Consider the following 26,941-nt stretch of genomic DNA (forward strand, 5'->3'; position numbering starts at 1 on the left):
TGCTTTCAGCTTTCCGATGCGTACGCATCTTCATACTAACGAGCGATTTCTCATATATAAAATGCGGCTCGATGCTGACAGATGTGATTCCACCCTAAACGAGCAATTCTTGTATATTTATATATTTCGGGGATCTCGGAAACGGCTCTAAATTTCGATGAACTTTGCTATGGGGGTTTTCTGGGGCGAAAAATCGATTTAGCTAGGTCTTATCTTTGGGAAACGCGTATTTTTGAGTTTGTATATGTTTTCCGAGCAAAGCTCGGTCTCCCAGATCCAAACAAAAGTACGTTAGCACGTTGTGCATGCATTTTTAACCATAAATACAAAGAATCACGTCCACATTTGTCTGAGTTGTTACAGGAGTTGTTTTAAGCGCACAGTTCGACCTCTGTGCAACTGTCATCAGCCGCGCCAGCCCGTGAACGATGGTGACCTGAAATATAATTGTTAGTTTAATATTCAGTTCTCATAGTGTCTTTTCACTTTACGCATATACAGCTGAAAAAGTGCATGGCCACTTTTATAAAAAAAAAATATAAAAAAAATATACTTGGTCAACCAGATCTTGACAGTAGAAAAAGGCGGCAAATTTGAAAAATATAGGCGCGAAGGGATATCATCCCATAGAAAATTTGAATTTCGCGCCTTTTTTTACTGACAAGGTTTGGTTGACCAGCTATAAAACGTTTATTCAGAAAGATGATGAAGTAATTCCATTCATTAGGGTTCATCCACATATTACGTCACAGCAACAGGGGGAGGGGGGCCATGCCAAGTGTGACAGTACGTATTGACGACTTATCTTTTTCCTATGAAAAGTGTGACAAGGGGGAGGGGTGGGTCTTAAATCCATTTTTTGTGATATAATTAATGGCTCGATTTTACAGCTCGCTGTACAATCATTAAAGCCAGTTTAAACGCAAGCGGTAAAATAATGACTTAAAATGGTGGTCACTTATTTAAATTAACCCTTTTGAGTGCCACAGACGCGATATCGAATCGACAGAAAAATTACATTTTCACCACACCAGGCCCCTATTTCACCAAGCTGACAGGTACGACAATTGTCAAAAAAATGACAGACCTTTGTTTCACCACGCCGACATTTGTCAGTGACATATGTCGAGGTATAGAACTTCATATAAACATGACAGGTAGTTTGGTACAATTGTCACTTGTCACCTGTCACTTGACAATTGTCACTCGACATATGTCACTGACAAATGTCGGCGTGGTGAAATAGGGGCCAGCTCGGAAAGGCTTACTTTGCACTTCAAAAACAGATAGCAAAGTTGCTTTTTATTCACATGTGAGGCAAAGTAATCAAATGCAAATTTTGAGTTGTTTTCTTTTGTTTGCTGGTAGAATTGACTTTTAAATGATGATTTTGGATGATAAATATCTAATAACGTTCATTTGGATTTGATTTTGTTTGATTTTACATTTAATATTTGCTTCGGGTTGGTGTGGTGAAAAATGTTGTGTTTCACTCGGGGGCAAATTATGTTTAACCCTCGTGCTTTGAAACCCTCGCAACGCTCAAGATTCCATTTTACGAACCACTCGCTACGCTCGTGGTTCAATTTTGGAATCTTTCGCTTGCTCGGGTATATTGATACCGAGCGGTTAAACAACAACTTTGCCCCCTTGTAAAACAAATAAGTCTTACGCACAATCCTAAATGTTATTAGGGGCTGTGAATAAATTACGTCATCTATTTTTGACGATTTTTCCCCCCCTAAAATCATCCAAAAATCATGCCTCGAATGACCCCGTTTCCTCCTACGTCATGCTACCATCATCCGATGTCCAGACCCCCCCCCCCCCCCCCCTAATTTGAAATGACGTAATTTATGAATAGCCCCCAATATGCACAATCCTAAATGTTATTAGTGGTCTTGTGAGCTGTAGCGTAGACCTCTCAAACCCCCATGGCTCTGCCATGTTGAATAATTTCCAAAAACCGATTTAGATAGATAGATAAAATCTTTATTCAACCACAACCACAATTTTAGTGTATTTTCCCCATTCCTTTTTGTGTAATATATGTATGTTTATCCTATACATTTTGTATGTATTTATATCCTTTATCTTTCTGGTACCTTGTTGTACATTTTGCTGCATTTGTCACCCTCTTTTCACTTTCTCCTCTCATCTACTCAAAGGTTAACTGGAAGAGATCCCTCAAAGGGATAAGTTCGCCTTTGTACTTCTTACTAATTGTATGTTATTTTTAATATGTCTTTTTGTACAATAAAGAGTTTACTACTACTACTACTACTACAACTTACATGTTTTGTGACACAATAAATAAATAACAAGAGGCAAAAAGAAAGTTGACAAGAGACAAAAAGAAGAAAGCAACATACAATTTGACACAGCAATTTACATATTTATTTGACCAATTCGCGTTTTGCGTTCGCTCTAAGCTGTTTACTTACGTATTGAAGTTGGGCGCGGGCTGCGCGGGCGCACTTTGCTGAGCCAAGTTTCCAAACGTGAGCGTGTTCTGCGTGGCTAGGCTCTCGAACGTGGCGTTGGATTGCGTCGGCGAGCCGAACCCTGGGACAAAATTTATTATTAGCATAACATATATGTATTTTGATACTAAAATGCCGCGTCACTAACTACTACTACTAATTATAATATTACTGAATCGCGATTAGAAAGGGATTGAGATAGCTGTCAATCCATATTGATTTTGACGTAAGTGTATGGAAATCTGTTATTTCTAATCCCTTTCTGATCACGGCATGATAATACTAGCTTTTGCCCGCGACTCCGTCTGCGTGGAGTTAGTAATTTGGGTAGCTTATTTTTTATCCAATCTGCTTTTTATCGATTCCCCATACAAACTTCCACCCCCCTTTTCACCCCCTTAAAGGATGATTTCTGTGATAAAAACTACCCTATATATGTCCTTCCCCGGGACTCAAACTCTCTCCATACCAAAATTCAACTAAATCGGTTCAGCGGTTTAAGCGTGAAGAGGTAACAGACACTTTTTCGGATTTATAATATTAGTATTAGAGATGCATCGGATATCCGGTTACTATCCGGTATCCGGCCTATCCGGCCGTTATTTTAGTATCCGGCCGGATACCGGATAGTGAACTACTATCCGGCCGGATACCGGATAGTAAAATTAACACATTTTGGGGTAAAAAATGGAATCTAAAAAACAGTCACGGTCATAATCGAATCAGTATATTTTTTTAAAACAATATTAACTTAATATTTTCTTTAATAAAACAATTTTAATTAAGTTTGATAATATTAAAAAACCAGTTATTTGTCTTTAATATTGGAAATGCATCAAAGGCAAATTGTGATACGTAATGACATGATAAAACTCGTTACGTTACGATCCTAGAAATGTGTCCGCGCGAACGTTCACTACGAAACAGGTCGAAACCTGCACGACGCGCACCTGCCAAACTCAAAATATAGGTATAGTACCGCCGGCCGAATATCCGGCGGCCGGATACCGGATATTTGGCCAGCGTCCAGGCCGGATATCCGGTATCCGGTATCCGGCCAAACTACTATCCGTTGCATCTCTAATTAGTATGGATTAGGTGTCTATGGTGTGCCTGAAAAGGTACCTGGAGCGGGTGCTGCGTTTCCAAACACACTCCCGCCGGGCGAGCTACCGCCGAAGGCCGACCCGCCGAACGCCGGCGCGGCGCCGAAGGCGGGCGCGGCGCCGAACCCGGCCGGGCTCTTGTTGAGCGCGCCGAATGCCGCCGGAGCCCCGAACCCGGAGCTGGCCGGGGAGCCGAAACTAAAAATTGCGGGTATTTTATTTACGTTCGCGTTCAATGGAGCGCTTGGCTTTCCTACTAATCAAATCAGCTTCTTTTTAGAACTGTCAAAACGATTTGCTAATATGGAATTTATATAATAATAAATAAATAAATATTATAGGACATTATTACACAAATTGACTAAGCCCCACGGTAAGCTCAAGAAAGCTTGTGTTGTGGGTACTCAGACAACGATATATATAATATACAAATACTTAAATACATAGAAAACATCCATGACTCAGGAACAAATATCTGTGCTCATCGCACAAATAAATGCCCTTACTGGGATTCGAACCCAGGACCGCGGCTTCACAGGCAGGGTCACTACCCACTAGGCCAGACCGGTCGTATATGAAAACATGTATAGTGACGTCACGGACAACTCACCTACTTTTTATATTTCAATCCGATTTATTAAATAGAAATAAAATTGTGTTTCAAAATAACTGCAATCTATGTTTTTCTAATAAATTAATAATTATCTGCCGCTTCATTTTGTGCACGGCGTGAAATAATTTATTTTAAGTAGTGTAAAGTACCCAATTTGGCGCAAAAAGTGATCGGAATGGAAGGATGTGACTTCGAGTCTCCTCGAAGTCCTCATGGTTCAAAGTAAAACGGATTTCTTTTGACCGTCTTCCTGCATAGTGCTGATTTGTTAAACATTTTTTGTAATAAATCCTGTTATTTTTTCGTGAGATACGTAACATCTTTGAAATTAAGAATGCATTAACCTTTTGGACGCCAATGACCGATATATCCGCACCGTAGGTTCAACGCCAAAGACCGATTAATCGATCACAGACCACAGAGCAACATAGACCTACGTGCATATGCATAAAGTTCAATTTCAGTTTTGACACTTCGGTGACGTGGTGTTTGACACGGCGTCGAAAAGGTTAAAGAAACAGAAAAGCCAATTATAAGAGTTAATTATTCAACTATGCTCTCGAAACTCCATAGTAAATTAACGTGATCAGTTGACATATTAACAGTCATGCGAGACACTCACCCGGATGGTTGGCCGAAAACAGCTTTGGAACCAAAACCACTACCGAATCCTCCTGCAATAAATATAAATTAGTATAGATTAGTGCAAAATAATTTAGGTATATTGTAATTTCATATTATGAAATAAATAAATCTAAACCTATAAAAATAATATGTCAAAAATAAATTGTTGTTGTTCTCGAGAAGGGTCTGTGTAACATAAAACTTTTTCGCTCGAGAATATTAAAACAAATTATAAAAAAAGGCTACTTAATTTGGTTCATGAGTGGTTCGAATTAGATTACATTGTAATGTACATTTAGTCTCCCGAGATTACAACATGATAGTGGTGATGGTCTACTTTAAATCAGCATATATGTATATCAATGTACCTACTGACACCATAATATTTAAATTAAATACCTTTAAACGAGCAATTCTTGTTTATTTATATATATATTTCGGGGGCGAAAAATCGATCTAGCTAGGTGTTATCTCTGGGAAAACGCGCATTTTGAAGTTTTTATATGTTTTCCGAGCAAAGCTCGGTCTCCCAGATATTTTAAATTAAATTCAGAATTTTGGAGAAAAGTAAGCACATTTTACGGTCACTAAGAGTCGGTGGCACCAAACCGCCCGTCACCGTTAAAGCGTCCGCTAAATTTTATTGTATCGGAATTTTCATAGTTATCTGCCGAGTGATGTTGATCAGTCTGTCAAATATGGTTGGTGCAACTGGCCCTTCCTACCCTACTGACCCCTACTGACTACTACTGGCCCTTCCTACTGACTCTTCCTATTTGCCAGCACGTAAAATAGATGACTAACCTGTGGAAGAGGTGGGCGACCCGAACGCTTGCCCCGGCGGCGAGGGGGCACTAAAGCTGCCCGTCCCGAACACGGATGATGACTGCGTTGTGGCTTGTTGACCTATAGAAAAGTCAATAAACTAAAAAAAAAGTATACGTGTTTAGTGGTTACCTTTCCTCAACCCACAAACGGAGCGGCAGCTGACCTTCACGAGGCTTTATGATAATCAGTTTAGAAGTTACCGCTCGGGAAGAACTAAAGATTTTATGTCTGGCCTGAGGTTTATCCGAAAGTCTTATCTAAAGAGTGTCAGTGAAATTTGAACCAATAGTGTTAGAAAATAGGATTGAAATTGTTTTGTTTAAAAATCAATCGAAACATAGTAATGCAACTTTGTTAACATTAAAAAAAAAACATTAAGTTAATTTTTGAACGCCGGCTTCGGAATTTTACGATGCTGCAGCCTTAATATAAATCCATGATGGAAGGATTCAGAAACCAATGCCTTATTTAAAAATCAATAATTATTTCCCGCGCTTCAAAGTTAGCCCGGTTTACAGGTAAAGTGTCATTCTATGGAACTTGCTAACTATGTAAATAAACCGCCATATTAAAATTGTCTCTAAATGTCAATTTACTAGCGACTTTTGTTTACATAGTTAGCAAGTTCCATAGAATGACACTTTATAGGTATGCTTACCAAAACCACTAGACCCAAATCCACCGCTGCTGTTATTATTGCTCCCCCAGAAATTATTAGCTGGTTGCGTTTGTCCGAATCCCCCTCCACTCCCACCGCCGCCGAAAATGGCTTCGGCAGCGGGGTTGGGTTGGCCGAAAGTGGTTTTTCCGCCGAAAACGTTGGTGTTGCTGCTGCCGAATCCTGGGGAGCCGGTCGATCTAGAAATATAATGAATGGGTCATATACGGATCGACCTACATGAAAAGTTATTAAGGAGTCTAATTTTTAATCTTTGACCAAAATCGGTCTAGCGGAACCGGAGAATGCAAGGACCATGACATTGATCAATTGCTCGTCAAAAGTTTTATGTCCATTTTTTAGGTTTTAACATTCATGCAGTCCCCGAAAAAATTGTTTCAAGTTAATAAACTTTAATTTATTCATATAAGGTTAGATAGTATAATAGAAAGAGAAGAGTTCTAAATTGTTCGTGACAAAAAGGAACTAAGTCTACTGAAACAATCAATAGGCTAGATGACAAATTTTCATTTATGGTATCAATCAATCAGGTTTGTTTTTAGGATCAAATGTCTATATGGGACCCATTGCTTTAAAGCAATACAAAAGTCAGAAATGATAGTCAAAATCCGACAGTCGTACTTCACTCGCGAAACGCCCCGAACAAAACGCTATATGAACGTGACGTCAAGGTCACTGAGATCGCATCTTGAACTATGAACAAAACAAGAAAATTGCATTTTTGTCGGTGAAATATTGCGTTTATGTATATAGTTGCTATACAATCTTATTTTGGATAAAATGTGAGGAATCGAATGGTATCCTTACTTATTTCGTTTTCGAAAGTTAAAAAAAATATTTAAATTTTGAAACTTTCAGGTGCTGTATTTTTGTATTATTTCCATATATATTTTTTAATATCCACAATATTGTGATAAGTTGGTCATTTGCTACCTATCTATTTTACTAGATTTTGTTATACAACTCAACATGTGTCATCATCCCTATTGTATTTTCAATATCTTCACTCAATTTTCATACCTTATTTGTGAGATCTCCCATAGAACAACAACTTTATGCCCAAGTTACACTTATATGAATTTGACATGTCTCATCTTGAGTATAGAAAATATTATAAGTAATAAAGAAATTTACCCTCCAAAAATGCTGCCGCCGCTCGGAGCGTCGGTGGTCGAAATGTTAACCGAAGCAAACAGCGACTCTCCGCCAAACATTGAGCTTTGTGTCGTAGTAGCCGGGGTTCCAAACACGCTCTGACCGAAGGACTGTGTAGTTGGTGTACCAAAAACAGACGCTTCAGTGGTCTGAGTCGGAGTTCCGAATACAGAGGCTTGAGTAGTTTGAGTAGGAGTACCAAATACAGAGGCTTGGGTGGATTGCGTTGGGGTACCAAATACAGATGCTTGAGTCTGAGCACCGAAAACTGATGTCGGACTACCAAATACTGATTGGGCAGGTTGTGAACCAAAAGCGGGACTCCCGAATACGGATGATTGCGTGGTCTGTGGACTTCCAAAGACAGAAGATTGCGTAGTTGGTGTTCCGAATACAGATTGAGTTGTTGCTATGCTTCCAAAACTCGCAGGGCTCCCGAATACGGACGCTTGTGTCGTTGGCGAACCAAATACTGACGCTTGAGTGGCTGGTGTTCCGAAAACAGACTGATTCTGATTTGCTCCAGAGAATACGGATGGAGTTGACGTGGGGGCAAAAACTGAACTCTGCGTGGTGGTAGGACTGCCAAATGCGGATTTAGCTGCGGTTGCGAATACGGATGGTGTGGTTGTCGTGCCAAATACAGATGAAGTTGTACTTCCAAATGCTGAGGCTGTAGTGGTAGTACTTCCAAATACTGAAGAAGTTGTGGTAGTACTTCCAAATACAGACGCAGGAGTTGAGGCAGTACTCCCAAATACAGAGGTTGGAGTTGTGGTAGTACTTCCAAATACTGAAGCAGGAGTTGCGGCAGTACTTCCAAATACAGATGCTGTCGTTGTTACAGTGTCTGTTGCTTTAGTTGTCGCAGTTCCAAATAGAGATGCTGTTGTTGTGACAGTATCTTTAGTGGTTCCAAATACAGATGTTGTTGTTGTTGTTGTTGTTGTTGTGCTCCCAAACGCTTGAGTTTCAAATACAGACGTAGGTGTTGTTGTACTTCCAAATACTGATGTAGTGCTTGGTGTAGATGTTTTAGTAGTGGAACTGGTTGTCGTAGTGCTAACTGGGGAAGTTGATCCGAAAGCCGACTTTGCAGCGCCACTACCGAAAACAGAAGATGGAGTGGAAGAACCGAATACAGAGGTTGGTGATGGTAAGCCGCCGAATACAGAAGGTTGTGTGGTTGATGTTACTGAACCGAATATTGACGATGTAGTTGTAACTGATGAGCTGTCCGCAGTTGAAACAACGCCTTGAGTTGTAGGTGTACTTGGGGTACTAGGTGTAGAGGTTTCAGATGTTTTGGTGGATGGAGTAACAGAGGCAGTAGGGGCAGTAAACGCGGAACCGAATTCTGATTTCGCTGTCCCAATTGTAGGTGATGCCGTTGATGCCACTGAAGTGCTTTCAGTTGATTTCACTGCACTTTCTGAAGTAGTACTTGCAACAGTGACTGCAGTGCCAAATATAGAAGGCTTTGCGCCAAAGACGTTTGAAGGTGTTGAATTAGCAGCAAATATGGAACTTGACGCGGTTTTCGGTGTAGACGTATTTGCTGCTGCAAATATACTCGAAGAATCGGGTTTAGAAGTAGATATTGATTGAAATGAGGTAGGCGCTGATGTTGTTGCAGGGGATCCAAACATTGACTTTGGTTTAGGTACTGAAACAAAGAATGGTGGTAGGTGATAATGACAAGTTAACCCTAAAGTTCTACACAAAAACAGGGAAGATAGTATGTCCAAGCCAGGCTTCGTCCATTAGGACATTTATTCTTTCTAAAGTGTTCTGTTATTTATATCCTGTTATCCTAAGGTTGTCTCGTAACGTACCTTTATTTACATTGTAAATCTGTTATTGAATTTTCTTTTGTGGTGCAATAAAAATGAAACGAACTCATTAAAATGTGTAGGTACTTGGTTAATGTTTATTTTATTATTTATAGTAGTGGAAATAAGTTTACTTGTAATAGTAGCATTGGCTGCAGCAAATATGGATGCTGAAGAGACAGGCGCTGCTGAAGATTTTTGAGCTTCCTTAGGCGTTTCTGTTTCTAGTTTTTCTTTAGCTTCGTCTGATTTTTGCAAATCACCTATAAATAGCAACACTTTAGGAACAAAAATGTTTACCATTGAAATATATAAAATCCGTGATTTTAATATATAGATAAACGTAAATAGTGTGGTGTTCAAGATTTTTAAGTTATAAAACATACCTGTTTTACTCGTAAATGCAGGATTCACTGCAACTGGTTGAGCAACAGAACTAAATAAAGATTTATTCGTATTTTGGACACTAAATGGCTTCGGCTCATTTTCCTTCTTATCATCTTTATTCACTTTAGGAATCGTCAATATAACATTCTCTGTCTTCGCTGGTACATTCTCTTTCGATTTATCTTTCGGTTCAGCCTTAGGTTCAACTCTTTTGATTGTAATCATATTAGAATTGCCCAATACATCTGGCACATTTGATTTCGACATTGTAAAAAGATTGGACATCTGCTTTTCTTTCACCGGTTCAGTAGTTTCTATATTTTTATTTTCAGTCTGTGGTGTGAATTGGTTTAACATGTTATTAAGTGCTGATATGGGTTTCGTTGTGAAAGATGATGCAGTAGGTGTTGCGACTATAACTGATGAGACTGAAAATGGAAATATTTTAACTTTGCATGTGTATAAGGGCTAATATTATTGAACAGCACATTACACTTTATTTATTTTTATTTGGGCAATTTTATAGTATTTCTAATCAGAATCACGAGCTGAAACGTGTCCCAAAATTTCTGACACATTTTTCGTTCCTTCCATTCCGTTACTGTCATACAAACTCCATGAAAAAATGTAACGGAATGGAAATCAAAATTTTAAGACATTTCTTTTGTCAGTAAAAATAACTAAAAAGAGTTTTTTTTTGTTTAAAGGGTAATTTTATAGTTGGTCCATTGTGACCAGGTAGGTATTATGATGGGACCTTGGCGAAATTGGGGAAGTTTCTAGCCTTCGGTGTATTCGATACAGTCAAATTTAAAAAGCCATGCGCTAGTTTTCGTCCACTTCACGGAACATATCCCTACATTGCTGCACAAATTTGGACAATTACAATCCTTAATGTCTAAACAATACTATATCTATTTACACAAGAATGATATTAGTCACGTAGCAAATTAAAAATGAAACATATTATTTGCTAATCCGCCAAGTGGACGAAAACTAGAGCATGGACGGAAACAGAATACACTCACAGTTAAAATTAGAAGGTGTACAAATCTTCTGTCCCATGAAACTGTCCATTATATTTTCATCTGTCTTCGCTTCGGCCGTAACCTGCTTATTTTCATCTTTCTTCACTTCGACCGTAACCTGCTTATTTTCATCTTTCTTCACTTCGACCGTAACCTGCTTATTTTCATCTTTCTTCACTTCGACCGTAACCTGCTTGTTTTCGAGCAGGTTTTTAAGCACGTTACGAGACGCTGTTGGTGTGTTGGATATCGTGAAGCTGATCTCCTGAGGTAGGGTTTGAGGGCTCGGGGGTTGTTTTTTTGGTTCTGAAACAATTCATGATAAAAACATTTTGAACCCTTCGACCGCCAAAGGCGCGCGCGGTGAAAGCCCAATGTCAATGTTCGTGTATTCCGACAAACTTCACGATGTCGCGCCGCATACGATTGGCGTGACGTTCATAGTGTTAAATTGTCTCATGAGACGTGCCTAATCAGGATATGTCAGGATAACGACCAGGGATGTTGCGGATGCAGATTTTTTGACATCCGCGGATGCGGATGCGGATATTTAAAGGCTCACATCCGCGGATGCGGATGTTTAGATTAGGTACTTAGAAAACTTCAAATATAACATTTTTAGAATTTTTTTATGAAAAACAACGAAACGTTTAGTATTTGACCAAGAATATACGTGCGTTATATTTAAGGTGACGGTAGAGGTGGGTAAATTTTCAGATTCTGTCAATTTACCCCATTTCACACACAAGCGCACTTCACGCACACTACCTCACTTTACTGGGACAGGTCACTGACCCATCAAGTTTTTTTTAAGATAGCGTTTTGAGTTTAGTGGCCTCCTTTTAGGAAAAGCGTTCCATTGAAAGAAGAAAGAGAAACAATACATTTAATCTTGCTTTCCTTGTCTGTTCATGTCACACGTGACGTATTTAAATTCTAATAATTCATTTGGTTGTTGACAATTTTCTACATTATGGCTTTGTCGAGATACGCGTTTTCTAAAGTTAAACCGAATAAAACCAGATGTCATTAAGTCAGATGTAAAATTTTATTTACTACTCTATACGACTTTTCATAAGGCTCAAAATCAATTAAATGAGAATTTAAATAAATAAAGTTCCGGCAGGGTGCAAAATTTAATTAAGGCGGACAAAATAAAATTTGAAAATATATGGAAACAGTGTTGGCTAATGTACCCCTAATATCTTTACCGATTTACTTTTATGTGGTATATTCGCCTTTTGTTTCACTATTAAATTAATACAATTAAAATAAAAAATATTATACCGGTATTCCACCGGTATTATTTCAGTGCTGAAGCGATTATCTTCGATCGTAGCCTTGATAATGTAGGTGTTGATAGTTACTTACGGCGGTAGGAGCGGCAATGAACCCCGTGCAGAGTAGAACGTGAGGTGCGTTGGGATAAGTGCATATATCTACTTATAATTCTTTGGCTGGTTGGTAACCCTCTATATTTTATTTTTTGTTTTACTGTTATTAGGTTAAGGGAGTTTTAGGGAGTGAAAAAAAAATTATTTTCGTTTTATGCGCTCGCGTGATTGCCGATGGATTATAATTAGACAAAAGAACTATCCCTATGACACTTCCTCCAAGTCTTCTCCAATAATGTTTATACCGTATTTTAATTACCTACCTTAAATGTTACATTTCTAAATATTTTTTTGTGCTATACATACTTCAAAAAAATCGCTGGAGGCCTAGCGGTAAGAGCGTGCGAATTGCAATTCCGGCTCGTACCAATGAGTTTTTCGGAACTTATGTACGAAATATCATTTGATATTTACCAGTCGCTTTTCGGTGAAGGAAAACATCGTGAGAGAACCGGACTAATCCCAATAAGAGCCTAGTTTACCCCCTATGGGTTGGAAGGTCAGATGGCAGTCGCTTTCATAAAAATTAGTGCCCACGCCAATTTATGGGATTAATTGCCAAGCGGACCCCAGGCTCCCTTGAGCCGTGTCAAAATGCCGGGACAACGCGAGGAAGATGATGATGATGTGACACATACTTCCAAAAAAATCTACAAATATTTTACGTGACAACTGCTTATAAGTAAATATTATGTAGGTACACTTATAAAGTATAAAGTAGAAAATATCTTATAGGTACATAATATAAAAACCGATCATGTACGAGTAGGTTTCACTATGGGTTCCACAGTTACACATTTTTATTGCATATTTTTTGTTTAAGACCAACTCACCTATTATAGGACATAGGTCTTCCATTAATCTTTTGGCGTTGAACTATTTTTTGTATATGTATTTATGTAATACAATTCTGAGTTAGGTTATGGTACATTTTTGCTCACCTACTTATAATTATGTATTATATCTGATATGTCACATGATACCAAAAATCGCCGCAAAGTTAAAAGTTCATTTATTTACGTTACTCATCTTCGGATCACCGACTTACTACTTCCTTACTTGACATATGTGTACTAAATTTCAATTGAACTAGTCCAGTAGGTACGGTGAAAATTGGCTTTAACAAAATGGCAGACACACGAGTGATCTTATAAGGGAGATTATTTTCCTTGAGTGAATGGTATGCATTTACCCCAATGCACCTCACGTTCCACGCGGCGCGGCGTAATCTGGCCCCTATTTCACCACGGTGACAGGTACGACAAAAACATCACTGTTATTGACGCCATAGGCATCCATGGACTACAGTTACCGCTAACACTGATTTAAACTTTCACGATTTTTACACATTATTAAATTGTACAACGGAACCGCAAGACGTTCAAGCGGATAAACAAGACCAAGTGCGGGTAGTTCGAAAAACTCGCGCGGTTAGAAGATGCTGATGTCAACTTAAGCCAGTCTTCTCCGAGACCACGGGGACAACGCCGTCCTCGAAACGTCGGAGGTAAATCTTAAAACTTAGATACGCGATTAAGTCCCGTTGTACAATTTAATAATACAGTTACCGCTTACCATCGGGCGGGCCGTATTCGTGTTTGCCACCGTCATTGTACCTATTATTAAAAAAAACTTTATTATATCGGATAAAACAGACATTTCTCTCGCGAAAAAATCTTGTGACAATTGTCACAAGATTTTTCAAAGAATTTTCGGTAAGTCTTGACAGGAAATGAGTTCTGTGTCGCAATTTCGATACAGTTGCCGTGTTTCTTGTGACAATTGTCATTAGCTTCGCAAAATAAGAATTTTTTAGTGGCAATATAATGGAGTTTATTTATTTATTAAAATGTTGGTGGCAAACAAGCACATCGCCCGTCCGATGGTAAGCGGTTACCGTAGCCTATGGAGGCCTGTGACGTCAGCAACAGTGATGTCGACAACTGTCGCACCTGTCACCGTGGTCGTGGTGAAATAGGGGCCAGTAAGTACCTAATAATCGCAGTGGTCTTAAGTGTCACAGACCCTACTGGCGCTTAAGTCCTTTATGACAATTTCTGCCTATTTTAAATTGTTCAAAAAAAAAAGAAACCGAATAATTATATCGGACTACCAAATTTTCACGAGAATCAGTTGAGAAATGTGATATGCAAAGGAGAAGAATTCGGACATACGAAAGCATTTTTGCCCAAGTTGAAACGGAGACCTTCGCCAACGCTCGGTCAATGATGGTTTAGGTACAGCTAGCTGCAGAGAAAAGGTACCACCCCTGCATACAATTATCTATCTGGTCGTACCTTTTCTCTGCAGCTGACTGTACACCTATAAAAATGGTTGTCCCTGCTGTAATTTTATACCGGTACCGTACTTTGTATATCAACCGGTATAGTTTTACCTTCAAAACGAACCGGTATTGATAAATAATAACGGTACCATACCGCTTATACCGTAAAGAAAGCATGATGCAGTCTCTGCTTTGCACAATTATTGTGTGGACAAAATTCTTATAATCACCGAAACATACATACCTACATACACATAATGTCATTGAAATAAAACATTGTTATTTTATAGTAAATTTATATAATACTCGATATATACACATAACAATAACCAGACCGCAGCGGTATTAGCCTGTAAGCTTCATCTCTTGTCTCCAAATCCGCAAAAACTAGTTAGTACTAAATGCTGGTCTTGCTGTTATTTTATTCTTGAAGATTATGGCTTGTTTCTTGATTATTGAGAACAGCACGTAATCGCACACATATAGACGGAACGAACGGCAACAAAGTAGGTGTAGACACTAAGACTTTCAGGTATTAAACGAATTACGCTTCGTATTAATAGGTAAGTAATATTTAAATGAATATATAATATTCTCTAACGTAAATACAAGATTACAATTGACATCAAATGTCATTGACGTACAGAAGTCATATACTTTTTTTAATGACGCAAAATTGATACCAGCATAATGAAAATCAATCCCAATCAGTAAAACGAGTCTTTAAACTTTTTTCATTTTAAGCGGGTTTTGAAGGAACAAGTTACTTAAATTCAATTGTAATCGTATTGTTTTAGGATAGTTTACTGCTGTTTTCGATCGTTACGACCTGTAAATAACAACAAATCAAATTTTAAATAAATTTATTTACCCTATTTTTTGAAATACAATTTATCTACTGGTATACATTTTCGTATGCGTATATGATGAAATGTCTAAATAATGTCAAAAACGAGCTACAACGAAGTACACGTCTGCTTCGATCCAAGGCCAGCGGCCATCTGACTCGAAGAAGAATTTTGAGTGATGTCGTCAATGTATGGAAATTGTACGAAAGTTTACATTTTTGCTCACCTACTTATAATTATGTATTATATCTGATATGTCACATGATACCAAAAATCGCCGCAAAGTTAAAAGTTCATTTATTTACGTTACTCATCTTCGGATCACCGACTTACTACTTCCTTACTTGACATATGTGTACTAAATTTCAATTGAACTAGTCCAGTAGGTACGGTGAAAATTGGCTTTAACAAAATGGCAGACACACGAGTGATCTTATAAGGGAGATTATTTTCCTTGAGTGAATGGTATGCATTTACCCCAATGCACCTCACGTTCCACGCGGCGCGGCGTAATCTGGCCCCTATTTCACCACGGTGACAGGTACGACAAAAACATCACTGTTATTGACGCCATAGGCATCCATGGACTACAGTTACCGCTAACACTGATTTAAACTTTCACGATTTTTACACATTATTAAATTGTACAACGGAACCGCAAGACGTTCAAGCGGATAAACAAGACCAAGTGCGGGTAGTTCGAAAAACTCGCGCGGTTAGAAGATGCTGATGTCAACTTAAGCCAGTCTTCTCCGAGACCACGGGGACAACGCCGTCCTCGAAACGTCGGAGGTAAATCTTAAAACTTAGATACGCGATTAAGTCCCGTTGTACAATTTAATAATACAGTTACCGCTTACCATCGGGCGGGCCGTATTCGTGTTTGCCACCGTCATTGTACCTATTATTAAAAAAAACTTTATTATATCGGATAAAACAGACATTTCTCTCGCGAAAAAATCTTGTGACAATTGTCACAAGATTTTTCAAAGAATTTTCGGTAAGTCTTGACAGGAAATGAGTTCTGTGTCGCAATTTCGATACAGTTGCCGTGTTTCTTGTGACAATTGTCATTAGCTTCGCAAAATAAGAATTTTTTAGTGGCAATATAATGGAGTTTATTTATTTATTAAAATGTTGGTGGCAAACAAGCACATCGCCCGTCCGATGGTAAGCGGTTACCGTAGCCTATGGAGGCCTGTGACGTCAGCAACAGTGATGTCGACAACTGTCGCACCTGTCACCGTGGTCGTGGTGAAATAGGGGCCAGTAAGTACCTAATAATCGCAGTGGTCTTAAGTGTCACAGACCCTACTGGCGCTTAAGTCCTTTATGACAATTTCTGCCTATTTTAAATTGTTCAAAAAAAAAAGAAACCGAATAATTATATCGGACTACCAAATTTTCACGAGAATCAGTTGAGAAATGTGATATGCAAAGGAGAAGAATTCGGACATACGAAAGCATTTTTGCCCAAGTTGAAACGGAGACCTTCGCCAACGCTCGGTCAATGATGGTTTAGGTACAGCTAGCTGCAGAGAAAAGGTACCACCCCTGCATACAATTATCTATCTGGTCGTACCTTTTCTCTGCAGCTGACTGTACACCTATAAAAATGGTTGTCCCTGCTGTAATTTTATACCGGTACCGTACTTTGTATATCAACCGGTATAGTTTTACCTTCAAAACGAACCGGTATTGATAAATAATAACGGTACCATACCGCTTATACCGTAAAGAAAGCATGATGCAGTCTCTGCTTTGCACAATTATTGTGTGGACAAAATTCTTATAATCACCGAAACATACATACCTACATACACATAATGTCATTGAAATAAAACATTGTTATTTTATAGTAAATTTATATAATACTCGATATATACACATAACAATAACCAGACCGCAGCGGTATTAGCCTGTAAGCTTCATCTCTTGTCTCCAAATCCGCAAAAACTAGTTAGTACTAAATGCTGGTCTTGCTGTTATTTTATTCTTGAAGATTATGGCTTGTTTCTTGATTATTGAGAACAGCACGTAATCGCACACATATAGACGGAACGAACGGCAACAAAGTAGGTGTAGACACTAAGACTTTCAGGTATTAAACGAATTACGCTTCGTATTAATAGGTAAGTAATATTTAAATGAATATATAATATTCTCTAACGTAAATACAAGATTACAATTGACATCAAATGTCATTGACGTACAGAAGTCATATACTTTTTTTAATGACGCAAAATTGATACCAGCATAATGAAAATCAATCCCAATCAGTAAAACGAGTCTTTAAACTTTTTTCATTTTAAGCGGGTTTTGAAGGAACAAGTTACTTAAATTCAATTGTAATCGTATTGTTTTAGGATAGTTTACTGCTGTTTTCGATCGTTACGACCTGTAAATAACAACAAATCAAATTTTAAATAAATTTATTTACCCTATTTTTTGAAATACAATTTATCTACTGGTATACATTTTCGTATGCGTATATGATGAAATGTCTAAATAATGTCAAAAACGAGCTACAACGAAGTACACGTCTGCTTCGATCCAAGGCCAGCGGCCATCTGACTCGAAGAAGAATTTTGAGTGATGTCGTCAATGTATGGAAATTGTACGAAAGTTTACATTTGGGATTGAATTTCTGTGTTGTATTTGTGAGTAAAAATATAAGTAGATAATAATTTGCTAGTTTAGTTATCTAGCTTTCAAAATCACACAACAACTCAATTACTGTTAAAGGCAAAACTGTAATGCGTGTTGCTCAAACGGAACTCCATATTTTGATTTTTGGATACTTTTAGTGTCGATTTGTAGAGAATTACAGCAAATAAAAAATATTATGCCGTGAAGAGCCGGTACACGGCTTCTTCGTGAACAAATTTACGTATAATTTAATGCAGTTATTAAACATTTCTTGAACAAATTGATTGCACAAAGTGAGCTCTAAATCGAAAACGTCATATACCGTCCCCTTAATAAACAGTACTTGGCCGACTTTTCTGGATCTAGACGATTTCGTTATAGGTAATGACGAAATTACCTAGCACTTACGCCGCCGCTAAGACGTTATTGTACCGACTTGTTCGACATCCGCATCCGCATAAGCTCCGCATCGTTTTTATGCGGATGCGGATGCAGATGCGGATGTTGAAAATAATGCGGAAGTTCCGCGGTTGCGGATGCGGATGCGGATGTTCGCAACATCCCTGATAACGACGGACGTTGTTTTGTTACAGGCATCATCTTATTTAAACGAGCAATTCTTGTAGGTATTATAATAATATATCTATATAATATATTCTATTGTCTTTGTTTATGTTATTGTACATTTATTGTAAACTACGTGTATGTGAGGTGTGCAATAAAGAGTATTGTATTGTATTGTATATTTATATATATCGGGGATCTCGGAAACGGCTCTAATGATTTCGATGAAATTTGCTGTATGGAGGTTTTTGGGGGCGAAAAATCTAGCTAGGTTTTATCTCTGGGAAAACGCGCGATTTTGATTTTTTAAATGTTATCCGAGCAAAGCTCGGTCTCCCAGATATTAAGGCTTTATACAGCATCCTTCATTAGACAGTTTGTAACAAAATTACGTCAATATAGCTTAAGAAATGTCAATATAGGATGTAAAGAAGATTGTGGAGCAACATTGTGCAACACGGTAACATTGGGTAACTTACCTAGTTACTTATTGTTGCAGTGTTGCCCAACAAATAAGACGTTAAAAGGTAAATAACGCTTACTTCGAGAGGCTTGTTGAGTTATAAAAATGTTTTTTTTTTTTTTTCATGCTGCAAAAAACTATATTTCGACACTCTCAATAGAATCAAAATTTATAGGGTACTTCCCGTTGACCTAGAACTATAAAGAACGTACGTACGTTGAAGAATAAGTTGGTTAAATGATTACCTTCAGTGAACCAAGTATAATTAGTAGATGGAACAGGTGTGACTGCTATGGGCGCAAACACTGGTTTCGGAGGTACTTTCACTGGTTTAGGCCCTTGCTTAATTACAGGCTTCACTTCTTGTTTCACTTGCACTTTGACTGAAATCAAAAGTTTCGTTTGATGAATATGACAACTTATACAAATCGTCGCCGTTTTGCTAATAGGGTATTTGACTACTAGTCAAATTAGTTTCTTTTTTGGAACTGTCAAAACGATTTTGCTACTATGGAATTTATATGAAACACTAGCATGTGACGTCACCGTCGAATTACCTACTCTTTATAGTTTTATACAGGTTTTAAAATAGAAATTGTGTCTAAACATAACTGCTGTCTACATTTCTTTATCATCTTTTGGTGCTTTATTTTATGCATTGTGTAAAATAATTTACTTTAAATACAGTCAAATACCCTATAGTGAAGTTAGTGTTTATTTAAGAATATCTTATCTTGCTGTTATTTACTCTTTTATAACCCGAAGCCGATGGTCACGGGTTGAAATCCTGGTAAGGGCATTGATTTGTGTGATGAGCATGGATATTTGTTCCTGAGTCATGGATGTTTTCTATGTATTTGTATTTATAAGTAGTAGGGTATTTGACTGTATTTAAACGAAATTATTTTACACCATGCATAAAATAAAGCATCAGAAGATTAATAGAGAAACGTAGACAGCAGTTATTTTTAGACACAATTTCTATTTTTCTATTTAAAACCCGTATAAAACTATAAGAGTAGTTAATTTGATTGTGACGTCACATGCTAGTGTTTCATATAAATTCCATAGTAGCAAAATCGTTTTGACAGTTCGATTAAAGTAACTGATTTGACTAGTAGTCAAATATATTATATTATAGCCTTTAGTTCCAAACACCCATATAGAGTAGTCAAATACCCTATTATATATGTATATCGTTGTCTAAATACCCACAACTCAAGCTTTATTGAGCTTACTGTGAGACGTACTGCGGGTCTATTTCTCTAATAATATCCTTTACCACATTCATTGCCACCCAGCCAAACAAGACATCCGCGCCAGGCCACAATAATTTCGTCATATAAAAGTACCATGATCCCGACTATCGGGTCGTCCGGCCTGGGAACGAAATCATAAAATACCCGATGGTTTCGGCACTGAATGTGTTAAAATTAAAATATTCATTTTAATGTTGAATATTACTACATACCTGGTTCAGTTTTAATGGCTCGTTCCCTAGCCTTTTCTTCCCTCAAACTCTTTTCATAACTCATCCTCATGGTAGTCAAATGATGTCTCATCTCCACATTGACAGGTTTAATCTTGACAGTCTTGTGGTTGGACAACAGGTCGCGCAACGCGTCCAGCTTTTGGGGGGTGAGCAGATTTATGCTCTCCGATTTCTGGGGTTCCAAGCTCATGTTTAGAATGTTTTTGGTCAGTTTGGAGAGTGGATCTCTGGAAATTTAGTTGGTAATGTTAGAATGAGAAAATATTTCTAGCAGTAAGTAAGAATGTCCTGTAATATTTATTTAAATTAAAAGTGGAAAAATTCCCTGTCTTGGGACTTGAACCCACGACCACTGGATCACTAGTACAGTGCTCTGCCATCTGAGCTACCAAGACCGTACCCAATTCAGCGAATATTTCCACCATATATGAGCCTACCTAGGGCTCATGGGTGGTCGTGGGTTCAAGTCCCACCCAAGACAGTGAATTTTTCCACTTTTAATTTATGTCGAAGCTTAATAGCATCGTTCGCAGACGTTTCTGCTTAATACAAAATTAATTTAATATTTATTAATTCATTATTTCCGCGCTCATTTTCCTGGTGATATAACTTCCTTGCTAGTTTTCCTGTTGTAAAGTAATCATAACATAAACACTAACATCATTGCAGGTACAGTCAAATGTAAAAACATGAGTGCACTCATCATACTCAAAAGTATGTCCCATAGCTCTTATGTTAATGAATTATGAACTATGGAACATATTTTTGAGTATGATGTGTATCGTGTCTATTTTGAGTAGAATTGTATTTTACATCACTTCTCAATATAGGTGTACTTTTGTACACCGGGCCGTCGCATTCTTTGAATCAGAATCAAGTATTTTGAACGTGTTTCTGAGCATCTTGAGCACTGCTTCTTGCCGACTGAGTATTTCCTGTTGCTTGACTAGTGGTTGGTACACTGTAGTTAGTATTTATATAACTAAACTTACTTTTTTATAACAAAGTCCCTACTGACATAGCGAATTTACCACTTACCAAATTTAAGTCACACATTAAGCGCTCCTTGTTAAGTAAGGCGTACTACACTGTAAATGATTTTATACACGATAGAGATGCCTTTAAGCCTGTAGCTTGATTTCGATAGTATGATAAGAGTTCAATAAATATTGTTTTTTCATTGTAAATTAAATATGCTAGTGTCCAGTAGAATTGACACATGAGACAATCATGTTCTCGCTTGATTATATTGTTTAATTTAATTTTAGTTTTGGACACTTGGAGACCATATACATCTCTAAGTAATTATTTATTTTATTTTTAATGATTCTGACACTTGGAGACCTTTACATCCCTAAGTATTTATTCATTTTATTATTTTTATTTTATTGTACATACTTATATTTTTAATGATTCGGACACTTAGAGACCTTTACATCTCTAAGTCAATTTAGGCTAGTAATTATGTGAAGCTATACCGTCTTTTATGTAACATACGAGCACAAAATGCTGTGTCTCACAGCTAAGTGTTATCACTATTTTAATATTAATATAGGCCGGTAGCTTGAACATGTCATGCTCGCTTAAAAGTCTTTGCTTACGGTGGCGTCGTTGATCGGGTCGCCACTTTCCCGAATGAAGGTTGAGGGAGGCGATGGCTGAGATACGCGTCGTACTCGTGAACGGGTGCTGTTTGTGGAGACGGGTCTGTTTAAGCTAACACGAATATATTTAGTAACTTTATTTTTTAATTTAATTGCAGTGAGACGCCTCATTCGGTTCTCGTATGTTTTTTTTTTTTTTCTCGTAATGTGTTAATCATACAGGATTGTGACTCTTGGAGACCCTATACATCTCTAAGGATAATTTGATAAACTATGTTATTTTTTAGTTCTGACACTTAGAGACATTTACACCTCTAAATAAGTTTAGATTTTTTTTCCATGTATCTGTTTTGTTTTTATTTTAATATTATTATTATAGTTTTTTTATGTAATTCGACATTAAGAGACCTTATACATCTCTAAGTAATTGTATTACGTTAGTTTGATTTGGTAGTTGTAGTTGTATTTAATAATTGTTGATGTATAATTATTATTATTTTGCTTTTATGTAAATTCAATGTTGACGTGTAAAAGTGCCCTTGTGGCCTATTTGCTGAATAAATGTTGAAGTTGAATGTTGAAGTTGAAGTTGAAGTTGAAATGGCGTGCTTCGCAATATAGGCGTAGACTTGTACACCGGGCCGTCACATTCGTTGAGCGTGTTCCTGAGCATCTTGAGCACTGCTTCTTGCCGACTGAGTATTTCCTGTTGCTTCACTAGTGGTTGGTACGTAACTAAACTTACTTTTTAAATGGCGTGCTTCGCAATATAGGCGTAGACTTGTACACCGGGCCGTCGCATTCGTTGAGCGTGTTCCTGAGCATCTTGAGCACTGCTTCTTGCCGACTGAGTATTTCCTGTTGCTCCACTAGTGGTTGGTACGTAACTAAACTTACTTTTTAAAAGGCGTGCTTCTCAATATGCGTAGACTTGTACACCGGGCCGTTGCATTCGTTGAGCGTGTTTCTGAGCATCTTGAGCACTGCTTCCTGTCGACTGAGTATTTCCTGTTGCTCCACTAGTGGTTGGCACATAACTAAACTTACTTTTTAAAAGGCGTGCTTCTCAATATAGGCGTAGACTTGTACACCGGGCCGTCGCATTCGTTGAGCGTGTTTCTGAGCATTTTGAGCACTGCTTCCTGCCGACTGAGTATTTCCTGTTGCTTCACTAGTGGTTGGTATACGTCGTCCATGATTGGTCGGATCATGCGGGGGCCTAGTCTGGAATTTTGAAAAGTTAATATCTGTTAAAAAACGACTCCGAAGGCCGAGCTGTAAGGGCGCAGCGTTCGGACAAGAACCAATCGTCAAATGTATTAAAGAGTTACGGCGTTATTCATAAACGTCTGCTAAGTTAATCAGCTGATGATCGTCGTTTGTCCCTCTCTATGGCATAACGACAGATAGGGACAAACGACGATCATCAACTGATTAAATTAGCAGCACTTTATGAATAACACCATTATTCGATGGTTTGAAGTTCCATGGAATTTGATGATGTAGATCCTTGGAAGACTTCACCCTTACTTAGGTAGATACCCTCGATTTTTAAAAATTGAAAAAGAACATATTTTAAATAGAAAGTTTATTCGTGGCAAAAATACAGATAAAAAAGAGGAACAAAAAAAAAACAAACTTACACATAACATTACATCAATACATATTATAAAACAAAGTCCCCGACCGCGTCTGTCTGTCTGTATGTTCGCGGTAAACTCAACACACTACACACAGCTAGTAACACATAATTTACATAATTATCTGCCCGGGAAACATATTCATCATACCATTTTACGGTTGTTTCGGTTCCAATTTTTCCCTGACCTCACTAGAAATTACCTGACTTTCCCTGACTTACCAGAAAGTGGACAACCTGTATTTGTATGTAGGTACTTACTTATTGGACTTGAATTCCCGCTCAGCGAGCTGATTCCACTTGTAGTTGAGCGAGCTGTGTGCTTGTTCAAGCTGGTTTTGCACGTAGTAGGCTAGTTTCTTTACGGAAGCCACCCGTTTTGTGGTCAGCGGGTCCGCTTGGGTCCATTGATCCAGGTCTTTAGCGCTGTAAGGTAAACAAGGTCTGGTAAACTAATTGTTTCACTAAAAAGCGGCAAAGATGAAGGCGTGAAAGTTCGATCTCCAATAGATTTTTAAATTTCTAGGTAATTTCTATGGACCTCGGTCGAATCGGTATAGTTACGCCATTGAAATGGGACGCTCTTTTAGATTTGAAGGTAGTGTCAGTCCCGAAATGCTGCTGGCGACAGTTCATTCAGTGTTGAGGAACGGAACCTTAAAACTTAGAAATGTAACTCATAATAGGGTATTTACCTGTATTTAAAAGAAATTATTTTACACCATGCATGAAATAAAGCACCAAAAGATTAATAGAGAAACGTAGACAGCAGTTATTTTTAGACTCAATTTCTATTTTCAAACCCGTATAAAACTATAAAGTGTAGGTAATTTGATTGTGACGTCACATGCTTGTGTTTCATATAAATTTCATAGTAGCAAAATAGTTAAGACAGTTCAAAAAAAGAAACTGATGACTAGTAGTCAAATACCCTATTAAAGGATTGAAAATGGGGGTTGAAAGTTTTTCACAACTTTTACAACTTTGCTGCGTTCTGTCCGCAGCAGAACTTGCTAAGCGGGCGAGGTTCAAAATTACCTTAACGCGCTCTTATTCTCTTAACAATAAAGTCGCGTCAAGCTCATTTTGAACACCTCGCTCGCTCAGCAACTATTGCTGCGGACTGTACTCAAAGTTGTTGAAAACTTTCAACCCCCATTTTAACTCCTTTAGGAGTTACATTTCTAAGCTTTAAGGTTCCGATAAGATTCCGATAAGATTAACTTACTCGGATTGTGTCCTAGCCTCGGCAACTACCGCGCATGAGCGGACTAGGTCTAACTTCAGTGCGATAATGGCGCTGCGCAGATCCTCAACGGAGCATTCTTTCTTCAGCGTTGCGGCGTCTAAGTTTTGGAGGTCTGCGTTCGTGTCTATCGCGTGGAGGTCGCGGTAAAACTGTAAAAAAAAAATAGAATTTACAGTACATAATATGGCGCTAATTTACCGCCCTAGTGCGGTAACCAGCACTATACGTGCGTATGCAGTTTTTTTTTACCCGGATTTCGAACACTATCTTTGCACATCTATTGCACATGTGTAATTGTGAAAATCTATTGCAGCGCCATCTGCATTGCGCTTTGTGCGAATTGCTGGACCACCATCTGCTTGTTCGCTACTCCAGGGGTGTCACATGCGAGTCGCTGGACCTTTAAAAAACCTATACTTTCCTTGCAAATCATAGAGAAAGGCTTTAAAAACTGACCTTAATCTGCGCCTGCCTCGTCTTCGTAACGAACTCGTACAGCTCGGCCTGGAACTCGTTAGCCTCCCTGATGAGCATGTTTCTGAACTCCTGGTCTACCTTCTGCTTGTTCTCTACTCTAGGGGTGTCACATACGAGTCGCTGGACCTTTAAAAACCTTTACGCTCTTTGGGAAACATAGAGAAAGGCTTTAAAAACTGACCTTAATCTGCGCCTGCCTCGTCTTCGTAACGAACTCGTACAGCTCGGCCTGGAACTCGTTAGCCTCCCTGATGAGCATGTTTTTGAACTCCTGGTCTGCTTTCTGTTTATTGGCCAATTCCTGCTCGGCCTTTAGGGCAGCGTTTATTTCTGGAGTGGGATCTTTTTGGGGGATCGGCGCTGGTTTTGGTTGGACCTGAAATTTGAAGTTAATTTTAATTAGGGTTTAAGCCAATTATTTAGTACAGAGGGTGCAATTTTAACAATTTTTCGACATCGTAAAACGGTTTAAAATGCCCGTAAAATGAATGGCTGTTTTTTGTTAGCTCTATGTCAAAAAAGGGAAGAGAGGAGAAGTGCTATATGCTGTACAAATTCCACATATTTTGTCCCAACAAAATGCTTTTGTACTGCCTATCTTGTACCATAAATTTGTAATTGTGTTCTTGTACAATAAAGAGTTCATACATACATACACGCATATATCAAGTTTGGCATATTGTCGGATAAGATTATATTTAAATAAATAAAAATAAAATAAAATATCATTTATTTCGGGCTTTTAGCCCATAAAACACTGAGACAAATCACACAATACATAATACAATAGGTATATAGGTACAGAACAATATAAAATGTCAACAAATAAATTATATAATCTAACTTAACTAGGTACGTCATTTGGTCCAATTATGGGACACTGGTGCATGCAATAACAACCAGTGTCCCATAAATGGTCCGTCAACCGTCAAGCTTGTCGGCGACGACTGCCAGCATAAATTTGAAGCAGGGATGTTACAGAGCTCCGTTTCCGTTTCCGTTAAGTCGGAACTTCCGTTTGGTATTACACATCCGTTTCTGTTCCGGTTCCGTTACTTTTGAAACGGAAGTAATATCGGATGTCCATGCTTACCGCGGCAGCGGGACATGAGCGGTGTACATCAAAAACAAACAGGTTTATACCAGTCATTCGCTCATAGCCCCGCTTGCCACGCGCTGCAGTAATTAGATGTTCTGGTTTATCCGTGTTTTCGAATTTAAAGTACCTATTCGTATGTGTTGTGTTGTGTAATGTATACCTACTGATAGTACTGACTCATGCAGGCTCCGGTTCTGGTTCCGGTTCCGTTTTCGGTTCCGATTCCGTTTCTGGTTCCGGTAAACTAAATTTAAAACATCTGGTTCCGCTTTCGGTTCCGATAAAACCACATCTGTTACATCCCTGATTTGAAGCTATGATATTGTGATTGCAAAGCACAGAAATACAACAAACCTGCACAGGGGCCGGCGGCGCTTGGACTTCTACTATTTTTGGTGGCTGCACTACGGGCGTTTGTTGCGGTAATGTTTGTGGTTGAAGACT

The 26,941-nt window shown here is 38.3% G+C and overlaps 1 protein-coding gene across 3 annotated transcripts; it reads right to left on the reverse strand.

Annotated features, from left to right (window-relative positions):
• Positions 1-313: 313 nt before the first annotated feature.
• Positions 314-26,941, reverse strand: LOC134650902 (nuclear pore complex protein DDB_G0274915-like). 3 transcript variants are annotated; one of them, XM_063505840.1, is made up of 18 exons: positions 26,852-26,941; positions 25,580-25,774; positions 24,901-25,070; positions 23,934-24,098; positions 23,081-23,257; positions 20,409-20,656; positions 19,183-19,320; positions 10,926-11,041; positions 10,736-10,817; positions 9,707-10,135; positions 9,455-9,583; positions 7,468-9,154; positions 6,313-6,512; positions 5,631-5,732; positions 4,825-4,876; positions 3,609-3,787; positions 2,445-2,565; positions 314-436 (listed from the first exon to the last, which is right to left on the reverse strand). In XM_063505840.1, the coding sequence occupies exons 2-18, from the start codon at positions 25,655-25,657 to the stop codon at positions 406-408; spliced, it is 4,104 nt and encodes a 1,367-aa protein (XP_063361910.1). In that variant the 5' UTR covers positions 25,658-25,774; positions 26,852-26,941; the 3' UTR covers positions 314-405. The 3 variants fall into 3 exon arrangements, with proteins under 3 accessions (XP_063361910.1, XP_063361909.1, XP_063361911.1); XM_063505839.1 differs by lacking the exons at positions 25,580-25,774; positions 26,852-26,941 and adding an exon at positions 25,378-25,487; XM_063505841.1 differs by lacking the exons at positions 23,081-23,257; positions 23,934-24,098; positions 24,901-25,070; positions 25,580-25,774; positions 26,852-26,941 and adding an exon at positions 22,931-23,061.

Source organism: Cydia amplana, chromosome 9, assembly GCF_948474715.1.
Source record: "Cydia amplana chromosome 9, ilCydAmpl1.1, whole genome shotgun sequence".
Lineage (NCBI taxonomy): Eukaryota > Metazoa > Arthropoda > Insecta > Lepidoptera > Tortricidae > Cydia > Cydia amplana.